At 35.2% G+C, this 20,244-nt stretch overlaps 1 protein-coding gene across 1 annotated transcript in view; it reads left to right on the top strand.

The window, feature by feature from the left end:
* Positions 1-1,403: 1,403 nt before the first annotated feature.
* The window catches only part of LOC143252423 (cadherin-89D-like), a 49,839-nt gene continuing 30,998 nt past the window's right edge, over positions 1,404-20,244 (top strand). Inside the window, exons 1-9 of the mRNA XM_076504508.1 lie at positions 1,404-1,554; positions 2,990-3,161; positions 4,723-4,851; positions 5,194-5,363; positions 6,220-6,438; positions 11,655-11,743; positions 12,746-12,829; positions 15,983-16,051; positions 16,283-16,477. Coding sequence (XP_076360623.1) covers positions 1,516-1,554; positions 2,990-3,161; positions 4,723-4,851; positions 5,194-5,363; positions 6,220-6,438; positions 11,655-11,743; positions 12,746-12,829; positions 15,983-16,051; positions 16,283-16,477 — 1,166 coding nt within the window. The 5' untranslated portion in view covers positions 1,404-1,515. The remainder of the gene's footprint in view (positions 1,555-2,989; positions 3,162-4,722; positions 4,852-5,193; positions 5,364-6,219; positions 6,439-11,654; positions 11,744-12,745; positions 12,830-15,982; positions 16,052-16,282; positions 16,478-20,244) is intronic.

Here is a 20,244-nt window from a genome sequence, read left to right as displayed (position 1 = left end):
TAAGTAAGTTTCTTAGCTCAACATTAGCAGTTATTGATGAAGTTAATCGGATCTGAAAAAATTGTAATATTTCTGTGTTGTTACTTAACTCTGTGTTGTAATTTAATCTGATTAATATTTACAACGGTTTTTTTCGTTGCTAATTGCAAAGCTATACGATTGGCTGTGCCAACGACCAGTATCGAAACCTGGTTCTCAGTGTTATACGACTTCAGTCTTACTGCTGAGGTCCGGCATGGCCAGGTGATTATAGTGCTTGACTCGTAATATGAGGGTCGCGGGTTCGAATCCCCGTCACATCAAACATACTTGTGGGGTCATAATAATGTTACGGTTAATCCCACTATTCATTGATTAAAGAGTAGCCCAAGAGTTGGCGGTGGGTGGTGATGACTAGCTGCTTTCTCTCAAGTCTTACACTGCTGAATTAGGAACAGCCAGCGATAGTCCTCGAGTAGCTGTGCGCGAAATTCAAAAACAAACTAACTGACTTACTGCTGCAACACTAGAAGGTTACTCGTAAAGAATACAAATCAAAAACCGTTAACTTTCATTCTGACTTAACATAGATATATATTAAAATATCTATATTTTCTACCTGTTTGGACGTGACTCGAAACATTTGTAGCATATGCTACATGTAATACTAAATCTTGCGTATTAAGATAGTTTGATTTTTTTTGAAACTGTATACTAGATTACTTAACTATAATATTAAAAATTTGGTTATTAAGGTAGTTCGAACTTTTGAAACTCAATACTAGATTACTCAACTATGATATTAAAAACTTGGTTATTAAGGTAGTTCGATCTTTTGAAACTGAATACTAGATTACTTAATATTAAAAACCTGGTTATTAAAATAGTTCGAACTTTTCAAACTGAATACAAGATTACTCAACGAAAATATTAAAAACCTGGTTATTAAGGTAGTTCGATCTTTTGTTTGTTTTTGTTTTGGAATTTCGTACAAAGTTACTCGAGGGCTATCTGTGCTAGCCGTCCCTAATTTAGCAGTGTAAGACTAGAGGGAAGGCAGCTAGTCATCACCACCCACCGCCAACTCTTGGGCTACTCTTTTTTACCAACGAATAGTGGGATTGACCGTCACATTATTCGCCCCCACGGCTGGGAGGGCGAGCATGTTTAGCGCGACGCGAGCGCGAACCCGCTACCCTCGGATTACGAGTCGCACGCCTTACGCGCTTGGCCATGCCAGGCCCTCGATCTTTTGAAACTGAATACTAGATTATTTAACTATAATATTAAAAACCTGGTTATTAAGGTAGTTCGATCTTTTTGGAACTGAATACTAGATTACTTAACTGTAATATTAACCTCTAGCGTGTAAACTAATATATTTAAATTTTGCCTAACGTAAGATAATTTTCATTATTTCTCCCAGATAGTGAAGAGACGGATACTTTTAGTGTTGATGAAGTCACTGGAGATGTTAGAGTATCAAAACCACTGGACAGCATCCATCGAAGTCACTACCGCCTTCAAGTGGCCGCAATGGACTATAGTAACCCGCCGAATTCGGACAAAACTCAGGTAAGGTCATAAGTGTCGTATTATAAGTTATTACCACCCTGAAATTACCATAGTGAACCATAAGAATTCGCTAAAATCTCGTAAAATCATATAAGGCCCAGGAATTGTCCGTTTTATTTTATTACTGCCCTTAAATGAACGTAATGGACATTAGTAATCCGTCTAATTCTCTACAGTCAAATAAGTACGAAAGTAGTATATAATGAATTATTGTCCTGAAATGACCATAGTGGGCCATAGCAACCAGCTAGAGTCTGATAAACTCAGACAAGACAAAACAATGTATTGTAAGTAAAAACCTCTGTATCCTGTTTATAGTAATAGTCAAAAAAGGTTTTTTGTTAACTCTTTACCACCAGTATGTGGGATGTTGGAGGTTAATCAGGTTTCGAAGAAACCTGAAAAATGATATAACTAAAGTAACCTGTGACTTCAGAACTGGTATATGTTTGCAAAATAGGACATCAGTTGCCTAAAATATGTTTGTTTTACCTTCTTAACACAGATGACATTCTTTTGATTTATTTTTTTTTCAGTAAATTAAACACAAAAGCACTTATGCTTTGTCCACCAAGGGCACCTAAACCCGGTTTCTAGGCTTGTAAGGCCGCAGACGTAACACTGATACTGGAGAAGGTGGCGTTGCTTAGAGCGCTTAGTTATATATATTGTAATAGAACGCAACAAAGTCCAAACTTACGCACAAGTTGCTATGGTTACATTATTATTTGCATATTTGGTTTAAATTGTCGGTGACAAATATAATATTGTACAATTACATAGATCGTTCCCATAGTTTGTTTGAAACCGAACACTGCTGGATGTCTGCTTTATTTAATAATGTCGTGATTGTACATAATTAATATTCTCTTATATGTATACAGGGTGCTCGGAAAGTCACTGTGCACTTATATATTTATTGACAGACATGTTTCAATATAGAATACAGGAGGTAAATATGAATGACAATTATAAACAATGTTGAAAGTGACCCCTGTTGGCATCAATACAGGTCTGGAGCCTTCTTATTTTGTTTCTAAACACTGCTATCAGTTGCTGGCTTGAAATAGACTGAATAAAATATGATTACAAAACTGCACAATGACTTTCCGAACACCCTATATGAATATATAATTAAAAACTATATTAGTTACATTAAACCTAATGATTTTCGACCCTTCGCCAGCAATAAATGTATGCAATGAAAAAAAAGTATTTAATTATATGAGACTGACTACCTATCACGTTTGTGCTGTTTTTTATCATGACATTACTGAGTTAAAACCAAATAGAATGTGAAAGAGCTTCATGTTGTATTTCTTTAGGTTTCGTTTCAGATTATTTTATTCTTAGTTTTGATATATGTAATAATTATCACTGATAGACGGTGGTACTGGTGTAACGACAATAAAAATATTCATGCTTTGAATTTTAGCTGAATATCATTGTTGGGGCAGGAACTGGAGTCCGTTTATTTACCTCTCGACTCTACGAAGTAACTGTTAAAGAAAACCAGGTGGCGCCATTACCAGTAATTGATCTTAATACCACAGATGAGATTGCGCATAAGCCAGTGCAATATGATATTTCTGAACAAGATGTGGATGGTAAGACGTTGGAACTTTAATTAATTAAAAAATTAATAAATTCTGTACGGAATCGGATAATTGTAACATTCTTGGGGACGGGGGTCAAATTTGACGGAGTGTAGCATACCTTCAGAAACATCTTAAACTATTTATTCATCAAAAGATTGATCTAGTCTTTGATTCGCTCCAGTCGACTAGTTTCGCCCAATTGATGACTCATCAGTGTTTCTCGAAAGACAAAAGCAGATAAATAAGAAAGTAGCACTCATATAGTGATGTAGTATAAGTACATTGTTTTTGATACATCTTCCTTTAACCACTAATAATAAAAAAATACTTTAACATGTGCCATATCGTCTGTTGCTATCGATCTAACTAGACAGTTAATTTGTTATCACTTGTAACTGTATAAATTTTTATCGTAATCTATGGTGTATTTAGATAGCTCGCGTTACAGATATTTCACTAAGGTATCTAATATTTTTATATAAATGCTGTTTAAAATTGAATATATTAGATACATTATGTCTGCTTTTATTTTTAGCCATAATTGCATTTTTATCTTCTATTTACAGGTGTCCTTTGAAATAAGTCGCGATTTTTCCATATTTCACATTATCTGAAGTTTAAATTTACTGCAGATTATGATTTAACTTGAATTAAAAAAAATAAGAGAACCGTTAATTATAATCAATAACGTAATTAACGTTATATCAAAAACTCGTTATTTTCACGAACCTGTGTCGATTTTCTTCTTAAACCAACTTATTTTCTCCGTTGGCTATTTTTATGTAACGATTAATCAAGAACTTACTCAACAGCCATTTTTACTAAAATGATATACATACCGTGTTTCTCCGAAAATAAGACAGGGCTTATATTAATTTTCACTCCAAAATATGACACTAGGGCTTATTATCGGGGGATGTCTTATTTTGATATATTAAAAAAATGAAGTTACAAAGTAAAACTATTAAACTAACCATTTAAAATAAACTATTAAACTAACTGATTAATACTTAAACAAACTAATTAACTAACTATTAAACTAATTAATAAATTATTATTTTTTTATTTCTTTCCTCTTCCTGCCACTCTTAACTAAGGCTTATTTTAAGGGTAGGGCTTATATTAAAACTATCCCCAAAAATCACACTAGGTCTTATTTTATGGGTAGGTCTTATTATCGGAGAAACACGGTATATACATATAAGAATTAAGAGTTTTTATTCCTCAGACAATGGGTGTGTTTGCGACTTTCGTGTTGCCATGATTAGTAAGCTAATACTTTGGATAATTATCAAAGCTACATGGTAATCAATCTCGCACGAGCACATTTAAGTATCTTTGTTATTAGATTTTTTATTAGTTGCTCTGAAGACGGCCGTAATGAATGCATTATCACGTTTCTAATTACTGTTTGAGAGAAGTAAGGAACAGCAATTTGTATTGTGTTCATACACGGTTGATTCAAATGATGGGTAATACGTTCTATTCTGATTTAATATGTGTTCAATGGGTTCTGTGTATCTCTACCTTGAGGTTAGTGCAGTCTAAATATCTGTTTTCTTTCTTGTAGGCATGTTCGACATTGAGAAAGAAACTGGTCTCTTGATTCTCACCAAAACCTTAGACAGGGAAGAAAAGTCTCAGTATATTCTGAAGATACGAGCTGACGACCAACTTAGGAGTCGATACAAACGTTCAGGTTAAAACTCTGATGAAAACAAAATTTACAGTGTACTTGCGGACGTTGTAACAGATCTTCAGTGTCCTTGATTAACGTTTGGTTGACTTTAAATTTTCTTTCAACAATATGAAAATCTAATCTTTGTATCTTACACTTGACATTCACGTGTTAAGGTTTAATTGTTATTCACAACAATATAAACAACTAATCTTTCTGTCTTACACTTGAGGTTCACGTGTTACAATTTTTTTCTTCTTTAACAATATAAACAACTAATATTTCTGTCTTACACTTGACGTTCACGTGTTAAGGTTTAATTTTTTTTTCACAACAATATAAACAAATAACCTTTCCTTACAGTTGATGTTCATGAGTTGGAGTCCTATAACCTAGCATACGATGAAACTCTAGTTTTAGTAACAGTTGGCGATCAAAATGACAACAACCCTGTCTTTCAACATGGAGGCCGATCCATAGTGGTCGCTGTGCCGCTTGAAGCAGCATATGGATTTGAAATTATACAAATAAAAGTGAGTGTTTGCTATAAACCAGAAAGAAGACAGATTCCAATAATACCATAGATATATAAAACGTATTTTGTTGAAGTATTGGTCATCTAAATAAACAGGTATTGATATACTGATAACCTGAATAAACAGGGGATCATTAGAGTAAACGTGTGCTAAACAACAATAGTAGACAATGAATAATATCGATTATCACACTTCCACTTCTGTAGTACTTACATGTTTAGATTTATTAACAGTGCTTGCTAACCGTAACCTACTGTTATTGTGATAAGTTGTAACATTGTTTTAGACTTACAATAATAGTATTTTTATAAGTATTACAATGTGTAGCAAATCCTGCTGTTGTTGTGATAACTTTTAACAGCATTTTAACTTTACAATAGTATTATTGTTATAAGTATTATAATGTGTAGTTTGTCTTGCTGTTGTTGTGATAACTTGTAACAGTGTTTTAACTTTACAATAGTATTATTATTATAAGTATTATGATGTGTAGCTAGTCCTGCTGTCGTAATAACTTGTAATAATGTTTTAGACTTACAATGGTATTATTGTTATAAGTATTATAATGTGTAGCTTGACTCTCTATTGTTGTGATAACTTGTAACAATGTTTTAGACTTTCAATAGAAGTATTGTTTCAAGTATTATAATGTGTAGCTTGACTCTCTATTGTTGTGATAACTTATAACAATGTTTGAGACTTACAATAGAAGTATTGTTTCAAGTATTTTTGGTAAACTTACATCTTTCATAGTGAAAGAAACAGCTACAATACTTCCATCATTCTTGTGTATCTGTGACCGATAGTACCTTTTCCAAATAATATATTGTAAAGGGTCTGTTTTTCTCCACAGGCCCACGATGCCGATGATGGTTATAATGCTGCTATTCGCTATCACATCATCCAGAAAAATGATGACGCATCTTCCAAGTTTCATATTGACCCTGTCACCGGGGTCATCCGATCAATGGTGACGTTTTCCCTGGACACCAGACGGGTGTTTACATTTGATGTACAGGCAACAGACAGAGAAGGTAGTGACACTGGTCACTCAGCTGTAACTAGCATCTTGGTAAGTACAATAATTCCAACCGTATCTGGATAGAAACATATATTGTAACAACTTCAAACGGCCAGATATCATCAACGTAAAGCAGTGTTTGGTTCCTTTCTATTTTCCATTTCTTACAAGATTATTTATTAGGTATTTACAATAGGGTAACTTGATTATGTAAAATAAAATTTACCATACTTCTGACAGCTGTACACATTCCTCAACATTACACAACGAATGGTAGCATCCACCAATCTGTCGCCTCGGTGTGGATTCCTGTACGTGGTGAATGGACCTCCCAAGGAAGGTTCTGTTCTTTCAGTTTACCTCTTCTGGGATCTAAACATCCACCTACATGTTTGCCATGCATGGCGACCAGTAAAGGGAGGAGAGGATCCTGGTGGTTGAGGGATTCAACCCTAACACACCATTTTGGCCTTGAATTCCTGTAGACGGCTGGTCCACTTGGACTAGGGTTAACCAAGTACCAGTGTTGGAAGTTCTCAACAGGCGTTGTGGACATTGTGTCTGATGCCGGTGTTTGGGTATAGTGCTCACGAAACCCTGTCGTTGCTGCAGTGTCCTTGTTTGACATTGTAGTGCGTCCCCTCGAAGGGCTCCATGGTGGGGTGGGGTCAGTGGGCACCGAAATTTCCTTTTTCTTTTGGATCTTCCAAATAAAAATTTAAATAAAATAGTGAAAAAACTGTCCATAAGTAAATGACCACGTCTTGAAGTTTCTGAGCAGCAATCTTCAACATCTGTAACACCTATACCCCATTTTCTTATATTACATTCTCTTTCAGAGAAACCTTTAAGGCAAATGTCCCCCTTTTTTATTCAGAAGGGACTTGAGGGACTTGCTGGCTCTCCAAAGTCAGTAAAGAAGCTTCGAGCTGGTGACATATTGGTGGAAACATTCACATCTGAAGACAATGAACTCCTCTTGCATTTAAAGGCAATTGGGGATATACATAGTGCGGTTGCACCTTAAGCTGCTTTGAATTCATCACGAGGTGTTATTGTTTGAGAGGGATTTGAAGAACATCCCCGAGTCAGACATTCTCGCTAGTTTCTCCACTCAAGGAGTTTCTGCAGTGAGGCGTATCTCCACTCACAAAGATGGAGTTACATTGCCGACCAGTATCCTTGTTCTGACATTTACATCACCACGTTCACCGGCCACCATCAAGGCAAGTTATTTTAATTGTATGGAACGGCCGAACATTCTAAACCCTCTCCAATGTTTCCGGTGTCAGAGGTTTGGTCATTAAAAGACGTCATGTCGTGGTTCCCTGGCGTGTACTCGTTGTGGTGGCAAGGACCATGATGCCTATGAGTGTGAAACGGACCCTCATTGTATCAATTTCAATGACTCTCACCCGTCTTACTTTCGTTCTTGCTCTAAATGGTTGGAAGAAAAAGAGGTACAGCGTTTGAAAACGATTCATAACATTACTTATCCTAAGGCTCAAAAATTGCTGTTTAACACTTTATCTCGGACGTATGCTGATGCACTTCGTTCCACAACTACAGTGGAAGTGCAGACAGATCTCTCTGTGCCGCCAAGAGAATGGTTCTCAACACAAATGAAAAGCCTTTTAACCTCATGGTTAAAAAGTTGATGAATTAACTTTAACACCCATCTCTGTCCCTTACATACATTTCAACAAAACCCAAGATCCACTTCCTTTGATTCTGGGTACAGGCATTTCCTCGGGTACATCTTCTTCTTCGACCCCAAGATGCCAAACAATTATTCGTTCATGTCCTCAGTGGCTGGAATCCCTTTCCAACAACAAAGATCTGCCCAATCGACCCAGGGCAGGATTCACGGAGGTCGATAGATCTCCCTCGAATAAGGACAGTAAGGAAAAAAAGACGTGGTTGTAAACAGAAGGGTCCTCCACCCAATTCGAATACACGTCATTAAAAATGGCTACCTTGATACAAAGGAACTGTCGAGGTTTACGTTCTAATCTGGGTGACATTAAAACACCGATTGCTTTCTACCATCCTGTATGTCTTTCCCTACAGGAAACATTTTTGAAACCTGTCGATACAGTCACCTTTCGGCAGTTTTCTTTGTACAGAAATGACAGGCTGTGTGATGGATGAGTGCATGGAGGGGTGGCACTGTTGGTTGACCAGCATGTGCCCACCCTGTCTTTGTCACTCAACACACCCTTGGAGGCTGTAGCCATCCGTGTTTCCTTGGGTCATATCATCACTGTTTGTTCTCTCTACCTGTTGCCTGGAGAGACATATGATCAATCAGACCTTGATGCTCTCACTGAACAGTTGCCGTCTCCCTTTTTAATCCTGGGGGACTTAAATGGACATCATCCCCTATGGGGAAGTGCTGTTATTGATAGGAGGGATCGCACTGTAGAGCGTATGGTCTCTGATCACAACATTTCTCTTTTCAATAGTGGTTCTTCCACTTATTTCCATGCACCTAGTCAGTCCTTTACTGCTATTGATCTCTCGGTTTGCTCCCTTTCATTAATCTCCCATTTTCATGGACGGTTGACAACAATCCACGAGGCAGTGATCATTTTCCTATAATTTTTGAGAGAGACTGGTCTTGGTCGATGCCACCCAACCCGCGTGTTTCGGTGGAAACTGGATCAGGAAGACTGGTCCACTTTCACTGCTCTCGCAGAACTTGATCCTGCCTTCGTCTGTCAGCCATCAATAGACGACTGGGTGGCAGCAGTAACTGACTGTATTGTAAAAGCAGCTGCTCAATGCAGTCCTAAAATCTCGACACGTTTTCCACTATATCCTCGTCCGTGGTGGAATCTTGCCTGCCATATGGCATGGAAGGCTCAAAAACGGTCCTGGGATACTTTCCGTAGATATCCCTTACTCTCAAACCGCATCGCTTTCCAGCGGGCCCATGCACATGCTCGGTGGATAAGACGTCAAAGCCAGAACGAATCTTGGATTAAATTTACAACTGGCATATCTTCTACCACCAGTTTTAAAGTCACATGGGACAAGATTCGAAAGGTCAGTGGGCAATACACTTCTGTCCCCCTCTCGATCTTACTCTCTGATGGCCAGGAAGTAGCTGATATCCGGAGCATCTCCTCTCGCCCACCCAGTGTGGGTTCTGATGACAGCGCTCCACCATAGACCACCTGATTCGACTTGAAACATCAATCAGAGAAGCCTTTCTCAAACGCCAACATCTTGTATCAATATTCTTTGACATTGAGAAGGCTTATGACACAACATGGAGGTATGGCGTTTTTTGAACTATCCGTTAGTCATCCTGCCGAGTTATTATTAAATTTTGCTGCACGTCTTTTAAAACTTTTATTACTTTACTTTTTGAAAATGACCATAATATCACATGACTCGGAACCAGAACTGAAAAGACCAACTTCAGGTGCCTGACGGTGGTTTTGTACTACCTGTTAGACTTCCTGGCGGGTTATAATACTTACCATTATGCTACAGTAAGTCCTGTACGACTTCTCTTACTGTAGTTTTTTTCTTAACGTTGTAGACTAAATATAAACATTGGTTTTATGTTATTTATGGTTTTTTTAACTCTGATTTGTTTTACCTTAATTTCCTTTTATGAATTTTACTACACTTACTTTACTTTTACCATTTTACTGGATGTTTGGCGCAGATAGCCTAGCTGCTTTGTGCCATAAAACACTAAATCAACCAACCAACCACCAACCTGTAGTAATGACACTGTAAACCTAGTAGTGTATTTATACTTAACATAACACAATGAACGGTAGCATCCACCATCTTGTAGTAATGACACTTTAAACCTAGTCGTGTCTCATGCTCAACACAACGAACGGTAGCATCCACCATCTTGTAGTAATGACACTGTAAACCTAGTAGTGTCTCATACTCAACATAACACAACGAACGGTGGCATCCACCATCATGTAATAATGACACTGTAAACCTAGTAGTGTCTCATACTCAACATAACACAACGAACGGTAGCATCCACCATCATGTAATAATGACACTGTAAACATAGTAGTGTCTCATACTCAACATAACACAACGAACGGTAGCATCCACCATCATGTAATAATGACACTGTAAACATAGTAGTGTCTCATACTCAACATAACACAACGAACGGTAGCATCCACCATCTTATAGTAATGACACAGTGAACCTAGTAGTGTCTTACACTCAACACAACGAATGGTAGCATCCACCATCTTGTAGTAATGACACTGTAAACCTAGTAGTGTCTTACACTCAACATAACACAACGAATGGTAGCATCAACCATCTTGTAGTAATGGCATTGTAAACATAGTAGTGTCTCATACTCAACATAACACAACGAACGGTAGCATCCACCATTATGTAATAATGACACTGTAAACCAAGTAGTGTCTTACACTCAACATAACACAACGAATGGTAGCATCAACCATCTTGTAGTAATGACACTGTAAACCTAGTAGTGTCTTATACTCAACATGACACAACGAATGGTAGCATTCACCATCTTATAGTAATGACACAGTGAACCTAGTAGTGTCGTATGTGCAACATAACACAATAAACGGTAGTATCCAGTTAGAATTCAACAGTAAAACCACATTTTATTCAAATAACAACACTTAGAAATAAGTCCAATACTTTTAATAAACAACTTTGTACCAATACTTTATCATAAATATCAATAAAAATGGAAACACGTAGAGAACCAAAAAGAAAGAAAACAAATCGAATTCATTTAAAAACATACACAATATTCTAATACCCTGTGACTCTGAGTGAAACTTCTGGCAGGGTATTTATTCACGAAATAAGTCACGACAGTACATCTCATGTGACCATTAATTTATATACACTTTTGCTCTATTAATAGTATACGTACGTCACAGCTGGGTAAGTTGGTGTCAGTTTTGTCATATGCATAATAATAAAGATTATCGTGTAGAAGGTAAGTTAGAGTTTTAATGCAACAAAAAATTCATAGACAAATTAAACAACAGAAGAAAATAATAAATGAACGTTAATCATAGCAACAATATATATAGTTTGTTGTCTCCCAACGTAAACCTAATAATGTCTTATACTGAACGGTAGTGCCTAAGTGTGTATTTCTACCATCTTACATTTACGACACTGTTACAAACTATGTAAGTAAATTTAATTAGTTGCTCTACTATGATGTTATTAAGAGTTAATTTAACAAACTGATTTGAGCTTTTTCCATTCGGTTCCGTTAGATTTATGTACTTCCTGAAACCAAGCTGGTTATGATTGTTAGTGATAGACGCCCTCTGGTGGTGGAACAGAATATAGACCAGGTGATCGGGTAAGTACATTCATTTACTGCTATGTACAGAAATGTTATTTAACCATAACAATTAAAGGCAGTTAATTTAGAAAATTGTTAACTGTTCACTAAGTGTTGTTTACGTGAATGATATAAAATACACGAGTGGTTGTACAATACTTACCGACATTCTGTTATAATTAGTGGTCAAGGAGATTTGGCTATTTCTCTTGAAAAATCGGGCGCTATGGTGGTGAATTCCAAACATCTTACCAACATGATAAATTAATAGGTTTTTATATTAATTCTGAACATTTTTTCTCACTTTCTAAAACTAGTCAAACGGTTTTAACTATTCTTAACCTAAAGGTGGGAGTGACAGTCACATTTTTAACGCACTCATAATTGAACTAGAGAAGAGCGTTTGACTGGACGACATCTGGAATCCCAGACTTTCGGCCTCCAAGTCCGATATGTTAACCACCAGGCTACATTTAAGCATATTTTATGGAAAATAACATTTATGTAACGAAATCTCAGGGAACCTCACCTTCTAGTTAGCCCTAACGGAATATGTTAACATAAGTTTCGCTTTCAGCTACTGAAGATTAAGGAGTGTTTGTCTATTCATTTGTCATTAAACAGGAAGCTACAGAGTGGGCTATCTGTGTTGTTCTCATCGCAGGTATATAAACCCAATTTTGGGCGTTTTAAGCCCTCACACTTTATACTAAGCCACCGCGGACGGATTGCGTGATAAACACACCACAGATGTTATCCGCATTCTTTAATATTATTTCTCTTCAAAAGTTCAAATTTTATTTTGCAGATATTTAGCAAAAGCTGCCACCTGTCGGTTATTAAGCTAAACATCGAGTGTGATAGTTTATAAGTGTTGAAAACCCGGTACTTAATGTTGCATTTATACCAGCACCAGAAATATCGATTTACAGTAAGACATCAGTACTATTGTGTGAGTTTTTGTTTTATTATTACTTCAATTATAAATGAGTAAATGCTTTAATACTGTATTACCAACAGCTATCTAACAAACACTACTGGCTACGACATACGGCTGGCTAAGCTTGAGTCTCATCACGAAGGGGAACAAGCCAACCCAAAGGCGTAAGTTGAAAATTTCTCTGACATACACGAACTTTTTCAGATGGTAAACAGATAAACTGATAGTGAACATAATACATTCAAATAAAAGCAGTTAAGTTAATATCACGAAACTTCATTAAGGGTATATTAATGCCTATAGTCGTGTAATTAGTGCTTAAGAAAAAAACCGATATAGTCGCTTTACTAGTGCATAAAGAAAGAAATTATTTAGTCGTTTAAGTAGTGCTTGAAGAAAGAACTGATATAGTCGTATTAGTAGTGTTTAAATTTATAAAGAACTGATATAGTCGATTTAGTAGTGTTTATATTTAGAAAGAAATGATATAGTCTCATTAGTAGTGTTTAAATTTAATAAGAATCGTTATAGTCGCATTAGTATTGTTTAAATTTAGAAAGAACTGATATAGCCGTATTAGTAATGTTTAAATTTAAAAAGAACTGATATAGTTGCTTTAGCAGTGTTTAAATATAGAAAGAACTGTTATAGTCGCATTAGTATTGTTTAAATTTAGAAAGAACTGATGTAGTCGCTTCAGTAATGTTTAAAGAATGAGTTGATATAGTTGCTTTAGCAGTGTTTAAATATAGAAAGAACTGTTATAGTCGCATTAGTATTGTTTAAATTTAGAAAGAACTTATGTAGTCGCTTTAGTATTGTTTAAATTTAGAAAGAACTGATGTAGTCGCTTTAGTAATGTTTAAAGAATGAGTTGATATAGTTGCTTTAGTAGTGTTTAAATTTATAAAGAACTGATATAGTCGCATTAGTAGTGTTTAAATTTAGAAAGAACTGATATAGTCGCATTAGTAGTGTTTAAATTTAATAAGAATCGTTATAGTCGCATTAGTATTGTTTAAATTTAGAAAGAACTGATATAGCCGTATTAGTAATGTTTAAATTTAAAAAGAACTGATATAGTTGCTTTAGCAGTGTTTAAATATAGAAAGAACTGTTATAGTCGCATTAGTATTGTTTAAATTTAGAAAGAACTTATGTAGTCGCTTTAGTATTGTTTAAATTTAGAAAGAACTGATGTAGTCGCTTTAGTAATGTTTAAAGAATGAGTTGATATAGTTGCTTTAGTAGTGTTTAAATTTATAAAGAACTGATATAGTCGCATTAGTAGTGTTTAAATTTAGAAAGAACTGATATAGTCGCATTAGTAGTGTTTAAATTTAATAAGAATCGTTATAGTCGCATTAGTATTGTTTAAATTTAGAAAGAACTGATATAGCCGTATTAGTAATGTTTAAATTTAAAAAGAACTGATATAGTTGCTTTAGCAGTGTTTAAATATAGAAAGAACTGTTATAGTCGCATTAGTATTGTTTAAATTTAGAAAGAACTGATGTAGTTGCTTCAGTAATGTTTAAAGAATGAGTTGATATAGTTGCTTTAGCAGTGTTTAAATATAGAAAGAACTGTTATAGTCGCATTAGTATTGTTTAAATTTAGAAAGAACTTATGTAGTCGCTTTAGTATTGTTTAAATTTAGAAAGAACTGATGTAGTCGCTTTAGTAATGTTTAAAGAATGAGTTGATATAGTTGCTTTAGTAGTGTTTAAATTTATAAAGAACTGATATAGTCGCATTAGTAGTGTTTAAATTTAGAAAGAACTGATATAGTCGCATTAGTAGTGTTTAAATTTAGAAAGCACTGATATAGTCGCATTAGTAGTGTTTAAATTTAGAAATAAGTGATATAGTCGCATTAGTAGTGTATAAATGTAGAAATAACTGTTATAGTCGCATTAGCATTGTTTAAATTTAGAAAGAACTGATGTAGTCGCTTTAGTAATGTTTAAAGAATGAGTTGATATAGTTGCTTTAGTAGTGTTTAAATTTATAAAGAACTGATATAGTCGCATTAGTAGTGTTTAAATTTAGAAAGAACTTATGTAGTCGCTTTAGTATTGTTTAAATTTAGAAAGAACTGATGTAGTCGCTTTAGTAATGTTTAAAGAATGAGTTGATATAGTTGCTTTAGTAGTGTTTAAATTTATAAAGAACTGATATAGTCGCATTAGTAGTGTTTAAATTTAGAAAGAACTGATATAGTCGCATTAGTAGTGTTTAAATTTAGAAAGAACTGATATAGTCGCATTAGTAGTGTTTAAATTTAGAAAGCACTGATATAGTCGCATTAGTAGTGTTTAAATTTAGAAAGCACTGATATAGTCGCATTAGTAGTGTTTAAATTTAGAAATAAGTGATATAGTCGCATTAGTAGTGTATAAATGTAGAAATAACTGTTATAGTCGCATTAGCATTGTTTAAATTTAGAAAGAAATGATGTAGTCGCTTTAGTAATGTTTAAAGAATGAACTAATATAGTTGCTTTAGTAGTGTTTGAATTTAGAAAGAATTGATATAGTCGCATTAGTAGTGTTTAAATTTAGAAAAAGTGATACCCTGGTTTACTTCAAAGAAATGCAATGGGTAATTAAGTTATATTTGAAGGGTAAACTGTTATTTTAGTAGTGTTTAAAACTGTTATTTTTGCATACGATGAACCTAAAATAAGTGATGATATAACATTTAAGTTATACCAGGAGAAGTAATTTATATCTACATTGCTTGTCTGAAGACGTAACGATATATTAGAATCCCCAGTTTCGATTCAAATATATGTTATTATTGTTCTGGTTTCTCGTGAATAATAGACGGTTTCTGTTCAGTTATATGTTATACATTACTTACGTCTTGATTTCTGTTGCATCATATGTTATATATTATTTATGTTTCCGTTTCTGTTCACTGATATGTTATACATTATTTATGTTGCGGTTTCTGTTCGGTTATACGTTATACATTATTTATGTTTCCGTTTCTATTTAGTAATACGTGATACATTATTTATGTTTCGCCTTCTGTTCAGTCATACGTTAATCATAATTTATGTTTCAGTTTCTGTTCATTATTTCTTTATAAAATACATATATTCTGGTTTTTGTTCAGTAATACGTTATACCTGTTTCTATTTAAATGTTTTTTTAATATTAAATTTAAGTGTAATATAAAGTACGATTTCATATTTTTACTTTTATGTTAAAAATTTCAACCTGTGTCTGAACTTTATAAACACGTGTTCAGTTTGAATAGAATGTTAAGTATGTTAAACATTTTCTAATTTTAATGTTTTATTTCCATAGAACTGATCTGTTTCTTTACGGAATCGACCGAGGAACGAATGATATCGTGGATACAGAGCTATTGTTAAAGTAAGATACGTTGTTTTATTTGTGGTTCAAATTAATAATGATAGATTCATTGTTGAATTAAGATACGTTATTATATTTGTGGTTGAAATTAATAATGATAAATTCATTCTTGAATTAAGATACGTTATTTTATTTGTGGTTCAAAGTAGTAATGATATAGTCATTGTTGAAGTAAGATACGTTGTTTTATTGGTGGTTCAAAGTAATAATGGTAGCCGATTTCTACAACAGCCTTTTTATTGAGAAATCAGAAACCATCAGCGAGGGCTTATCAAACTACCAGATCCGTAGGATACAAGGAGTGTATGTTCATCAGAAAATCAGTCGGATGGGAACCACGGAAGTAGCCATCATTGCACTGAGCAGTGTCATCTTCCTTGGTGGTGTGTTGGGGATTACCTTGCTCTGTTCTTCCTGTAAAAAGCGGTAGGTAGCGCTAACGTTATCTGCCATTAAAACTTGAAAACTTCAGTACTCTCTTTGGGACCGGTGACTTGACCACATGACACCAAGTGATAAATAATGTCACCGGTTCACCACATAACCTCGTAACAGGTAATACTATTGGTAACAACATAACATAGTGATAGATAATGTCAGTGGTTAACCACATAACCTAGTGATAGATAATGTCACTTGTTAACAACATAACCTAGTAACAGACAATGTCAGTGGTTAAGCACATGACACCAAGTGACAGGTAATGTCGCGTGTGACCAGTTAAGTCGGGTAGCAGTAGACCCGTCACTCAGTGTTAAGTTTAAGGGCTGATATTGTTATATATCGATGCTCGATCCTAACTGTAGTCGGAGCGCAAATAGCCCATTATGTAACTTTGTGTTTAACAACAAAACAAACAGACAACAACAGAAAACCTAACGAGTGTTAATATGTTACTGTTTATGACGTTTTATCAGTCAGACGTAGTAAGCAGTTCACTATACACCACTCAAGGACTTTAGCAATTGACTGATATGTAACCATGTGTCGCCATGTAACTGAGCCGGGCATGTCTCGGTAGTCAGTGTGGCCTGTTTTCTGAATCCTGTTTCTGTAAAATCACGCCCCGCACTTTGCAGCTGTGTATGTGTTATAAGAATAACGTCAAAACTCCATGATTAGATTAAAGTAGCCTAAGTATTAGTGATGGGTACTGTTGAAAAGTTCCTTTTTTTAATTTAAGTACGGCTGTCCTCTTCTAAGTTCCCAGAAGTATCAGATCTCATGGTGTGACGGAATTCTTATATATATATATATATTAGGGTGCGTCAAAAACAAAACGTTGTGACACTCAGTCGCTCGGTTATAATTTGATTCCATTCAATGAAAAAAATATGCTAGCGTAAAAATCAATCCAATACATTAATATTTAGGGGTTGCGCAATGCGCACAAAATAACAACGTGCTTCCGGAACCAAACGAAAAGTTGACATTAGTGAAAGGCTAGCTAGCTTCGGCTTTAGACAGAACCCAGATCAGTGACCGAAAAGCCGCGTAAATTTTGCTTCCTTTTGCAGCTCATATTTGACATAATATCGAGGATCTTGCCATTAGCCCAAGTTCCATAAGGAGAAACGAATTACTAACCGTACTCTTCTAGCAGCTGAATCGAAGGAAAGTTTTTCTCTAAACGTTCCTTTGACATTACATTGGGATGGTAAGCTGATGGCTGACTTGGTTGGCAGAGAGAGGATCGAAGTTTGGCAATTTTAGTTTCAGGTGAAGATGTAGAGAAGATTCTTTCAGTGCCCAAGATTGATAGTGGGGATGCAAATTCAGTAGTTTCTGAATCAGTTTTAGTAGAATGGAATGTAAAAGACACAATTAAACCGCTTTGCTTTGACACCACGGCGACCAATACAGGATCCAAATCTGGCGTCTGTCTGAGGATTGAAATGTTACTTGAACGTGAGCTCTTGCACCTTGCTTGTAGACATCACATTTTGGAGATTCTTCTGAGCGCTGTGTTCTCTACTCTCGTGATAGAGACATCAAAAAAGTCCAGATATTACTTTGTTTTTAAACTTTAGAGATTGTTGGCCTAAAATAATAAAACTAAGTACATAACAGCAGTAGAAGCAATGCCACTCCGAATACAGCCTTGGAAGGATGATATTATTCAATTTTGTCAGAATCTCCTTCAATCTCATCAACCACGGGACGATTATAAAGAGCTCTTGGAATTAGTTGTCATTTTTCTTGGATCTCTTCCACACGGACGTTGTTCAGTTTCTTTCCGTACTTCTGGTGCTGTACATCGTGCACGATGGATGGCTCGAGCAATATATTCTCTAAAAATTTGGATGTTCCAAGAGGAGTTTGGTAGACTGCAACCACGGCCTGCTTCATCTCGTGTTTCATTTGACGCACATTTCTGCAGCAAACTTGGCGATTTGCGTGTCTTTATAACTAAACATTACTTGCTCTCATGGTTTACAGCTAAGGATGCTTCCGTGGCAGCTCGAAGGGACCTTACACTACTCAAGGAACTTGCATTGCATGAAAATCATATGATTAATGAAGTTGGTACAAAGGGAATGAATCGGCATTTATGGTATTTATCTGAGGTTGCAGTTGGGCTTGCTCTCTTTGATGACGGTGTAACGAATAGCGACAAACTCAAGATGGTCTCAAATATGAATACCGTGAAAGGATTTCCTAGGCCAACTCCACGTTTAACAGTTGATGCTGCAAGCAATGCTGTTTCCCAGAAAACGTCCAGATTTTTTTACCTTGGCAACGAAGAAAATTTTCTACCATCTGGATATTAGTAGCGCATTTTTGTCATTACCACCGAAAGAGTGGAGCGCCTCCGAAGAGTACAAACAAGGAAAGGACAGAGTAAAGAAACGTTTTGTGACAAATGACGCAGCTGAAAGAGGAGAAGCTTTAATTCAACAGTTTACGGCAAAGGGCCGCACCAAGAACGAAGATCAATTTCAGTATATGATTCAGGTGGCAGAAGAACATCGGCGAACATAATGCGAAGGGGGCAGGCAAGATAAAACTTCAATGAAATAAATTTTTCTTTCAAGTTTTTATGTTTTTGCTAATTGTATAATCAATAAATATTAAATGATTTATTTAAATAATTTAATTACCATTAACAATGTAATGTAGGGTAAATTTAAGGAAAATAGTGAACTTTGCGAGGGATGCGCGACCCCTAAATACTTCGCGATTGAAATGAAACTTTGTCTATGTTCTTTTCTCATGCAGTGGCACAACTAAGCAACTGAGCAAAAAAATTGGGACATTTTAATTTTTATCCTTTATCCGCTGACGTACCCTAATATATATTTATTAACTTGTTTTTCTGATAGTACTGGTGGTAACAATATATTTCTCTCTGTATTTATCAGGTTCGTAAATACCATCAAATACTTGGAGGTTTAGACAGCAAACAAACTGAAAACCCTAAAACAGGTGTGGGCAACTTATTTTTCATGGTAGCCACAACTGTGGCTAATGAAAACAACGTTGGCCACACTATTAAAAAAAATTGAAAGATGTCAGTTTAATCAAAATAATTGCATTTCAACTAACCTTCAATGTGAAAATTGATGGGAGTTTTCATCAACAAGTTTCTTGAAATTTGGTTTAATATCTGTGTTCAATGAGCATCTTAGCTCTATCTCTAAATTTACGTCAGTAAGCTGAGATCTGTATGTAGACTTCAGAAAATCTAGCATAGAAAATGTTGATCCACACACCCATGTGGATCCAAACACGAAAAATAATTTTGAAATTGCTGTCTTCAAATTTGGAAGACTCTCATTTATCAGAATAGTGAGCCACATCTCTCTGATAGAACATTTTTGTTTACCTTTTATGTTTTCTACACTTTGCAGGGTAAGCATCTTGTCTTCAAATCCACATTTATCCAAAGACAAAAACGATGTAATTTCCTTACTGACATTTCTAAGACAAATTGAAATGAATCATGCAAAAATTCAAATATCAACTTCACATTTTTAAATTCGGAGAAACATGATTTAAATTTTTGAGATAGATTTTTGATCTAGTTTCTACAAAGATCATCTTTAGCATAAGAGAAATCATATTCATTATTATTTTTTAGAAAACTATTCAACTTTGCAAAATGTGTCAAATCATTCTTTTGTAATTGTTCCGCAAAGAGGTTTAGCTTTAATTGAAATTCATGAATAAACTGTGATTGCTCTCTTATTATT

This window comes from Tachypleus tridentatus, chromosome 6, assembly GCF_004210375.1.
Source record: "Tachypleus tridentatus isolate NWPU-2018 chromosome 6, ASM421037v1, whole genome shotgun sequence".
NCBI lineage: Eukaryota > Metazoa > Arthropoda > Merostomata > Xiphosura > Limulidae > Tachypleus > Tachypleus tridentatus.
The sequence above is the reverse complement of the archived record's forward strand: the minus strand, read 5'-3'. Positions and strand labels throughout refer to the sequence as shown.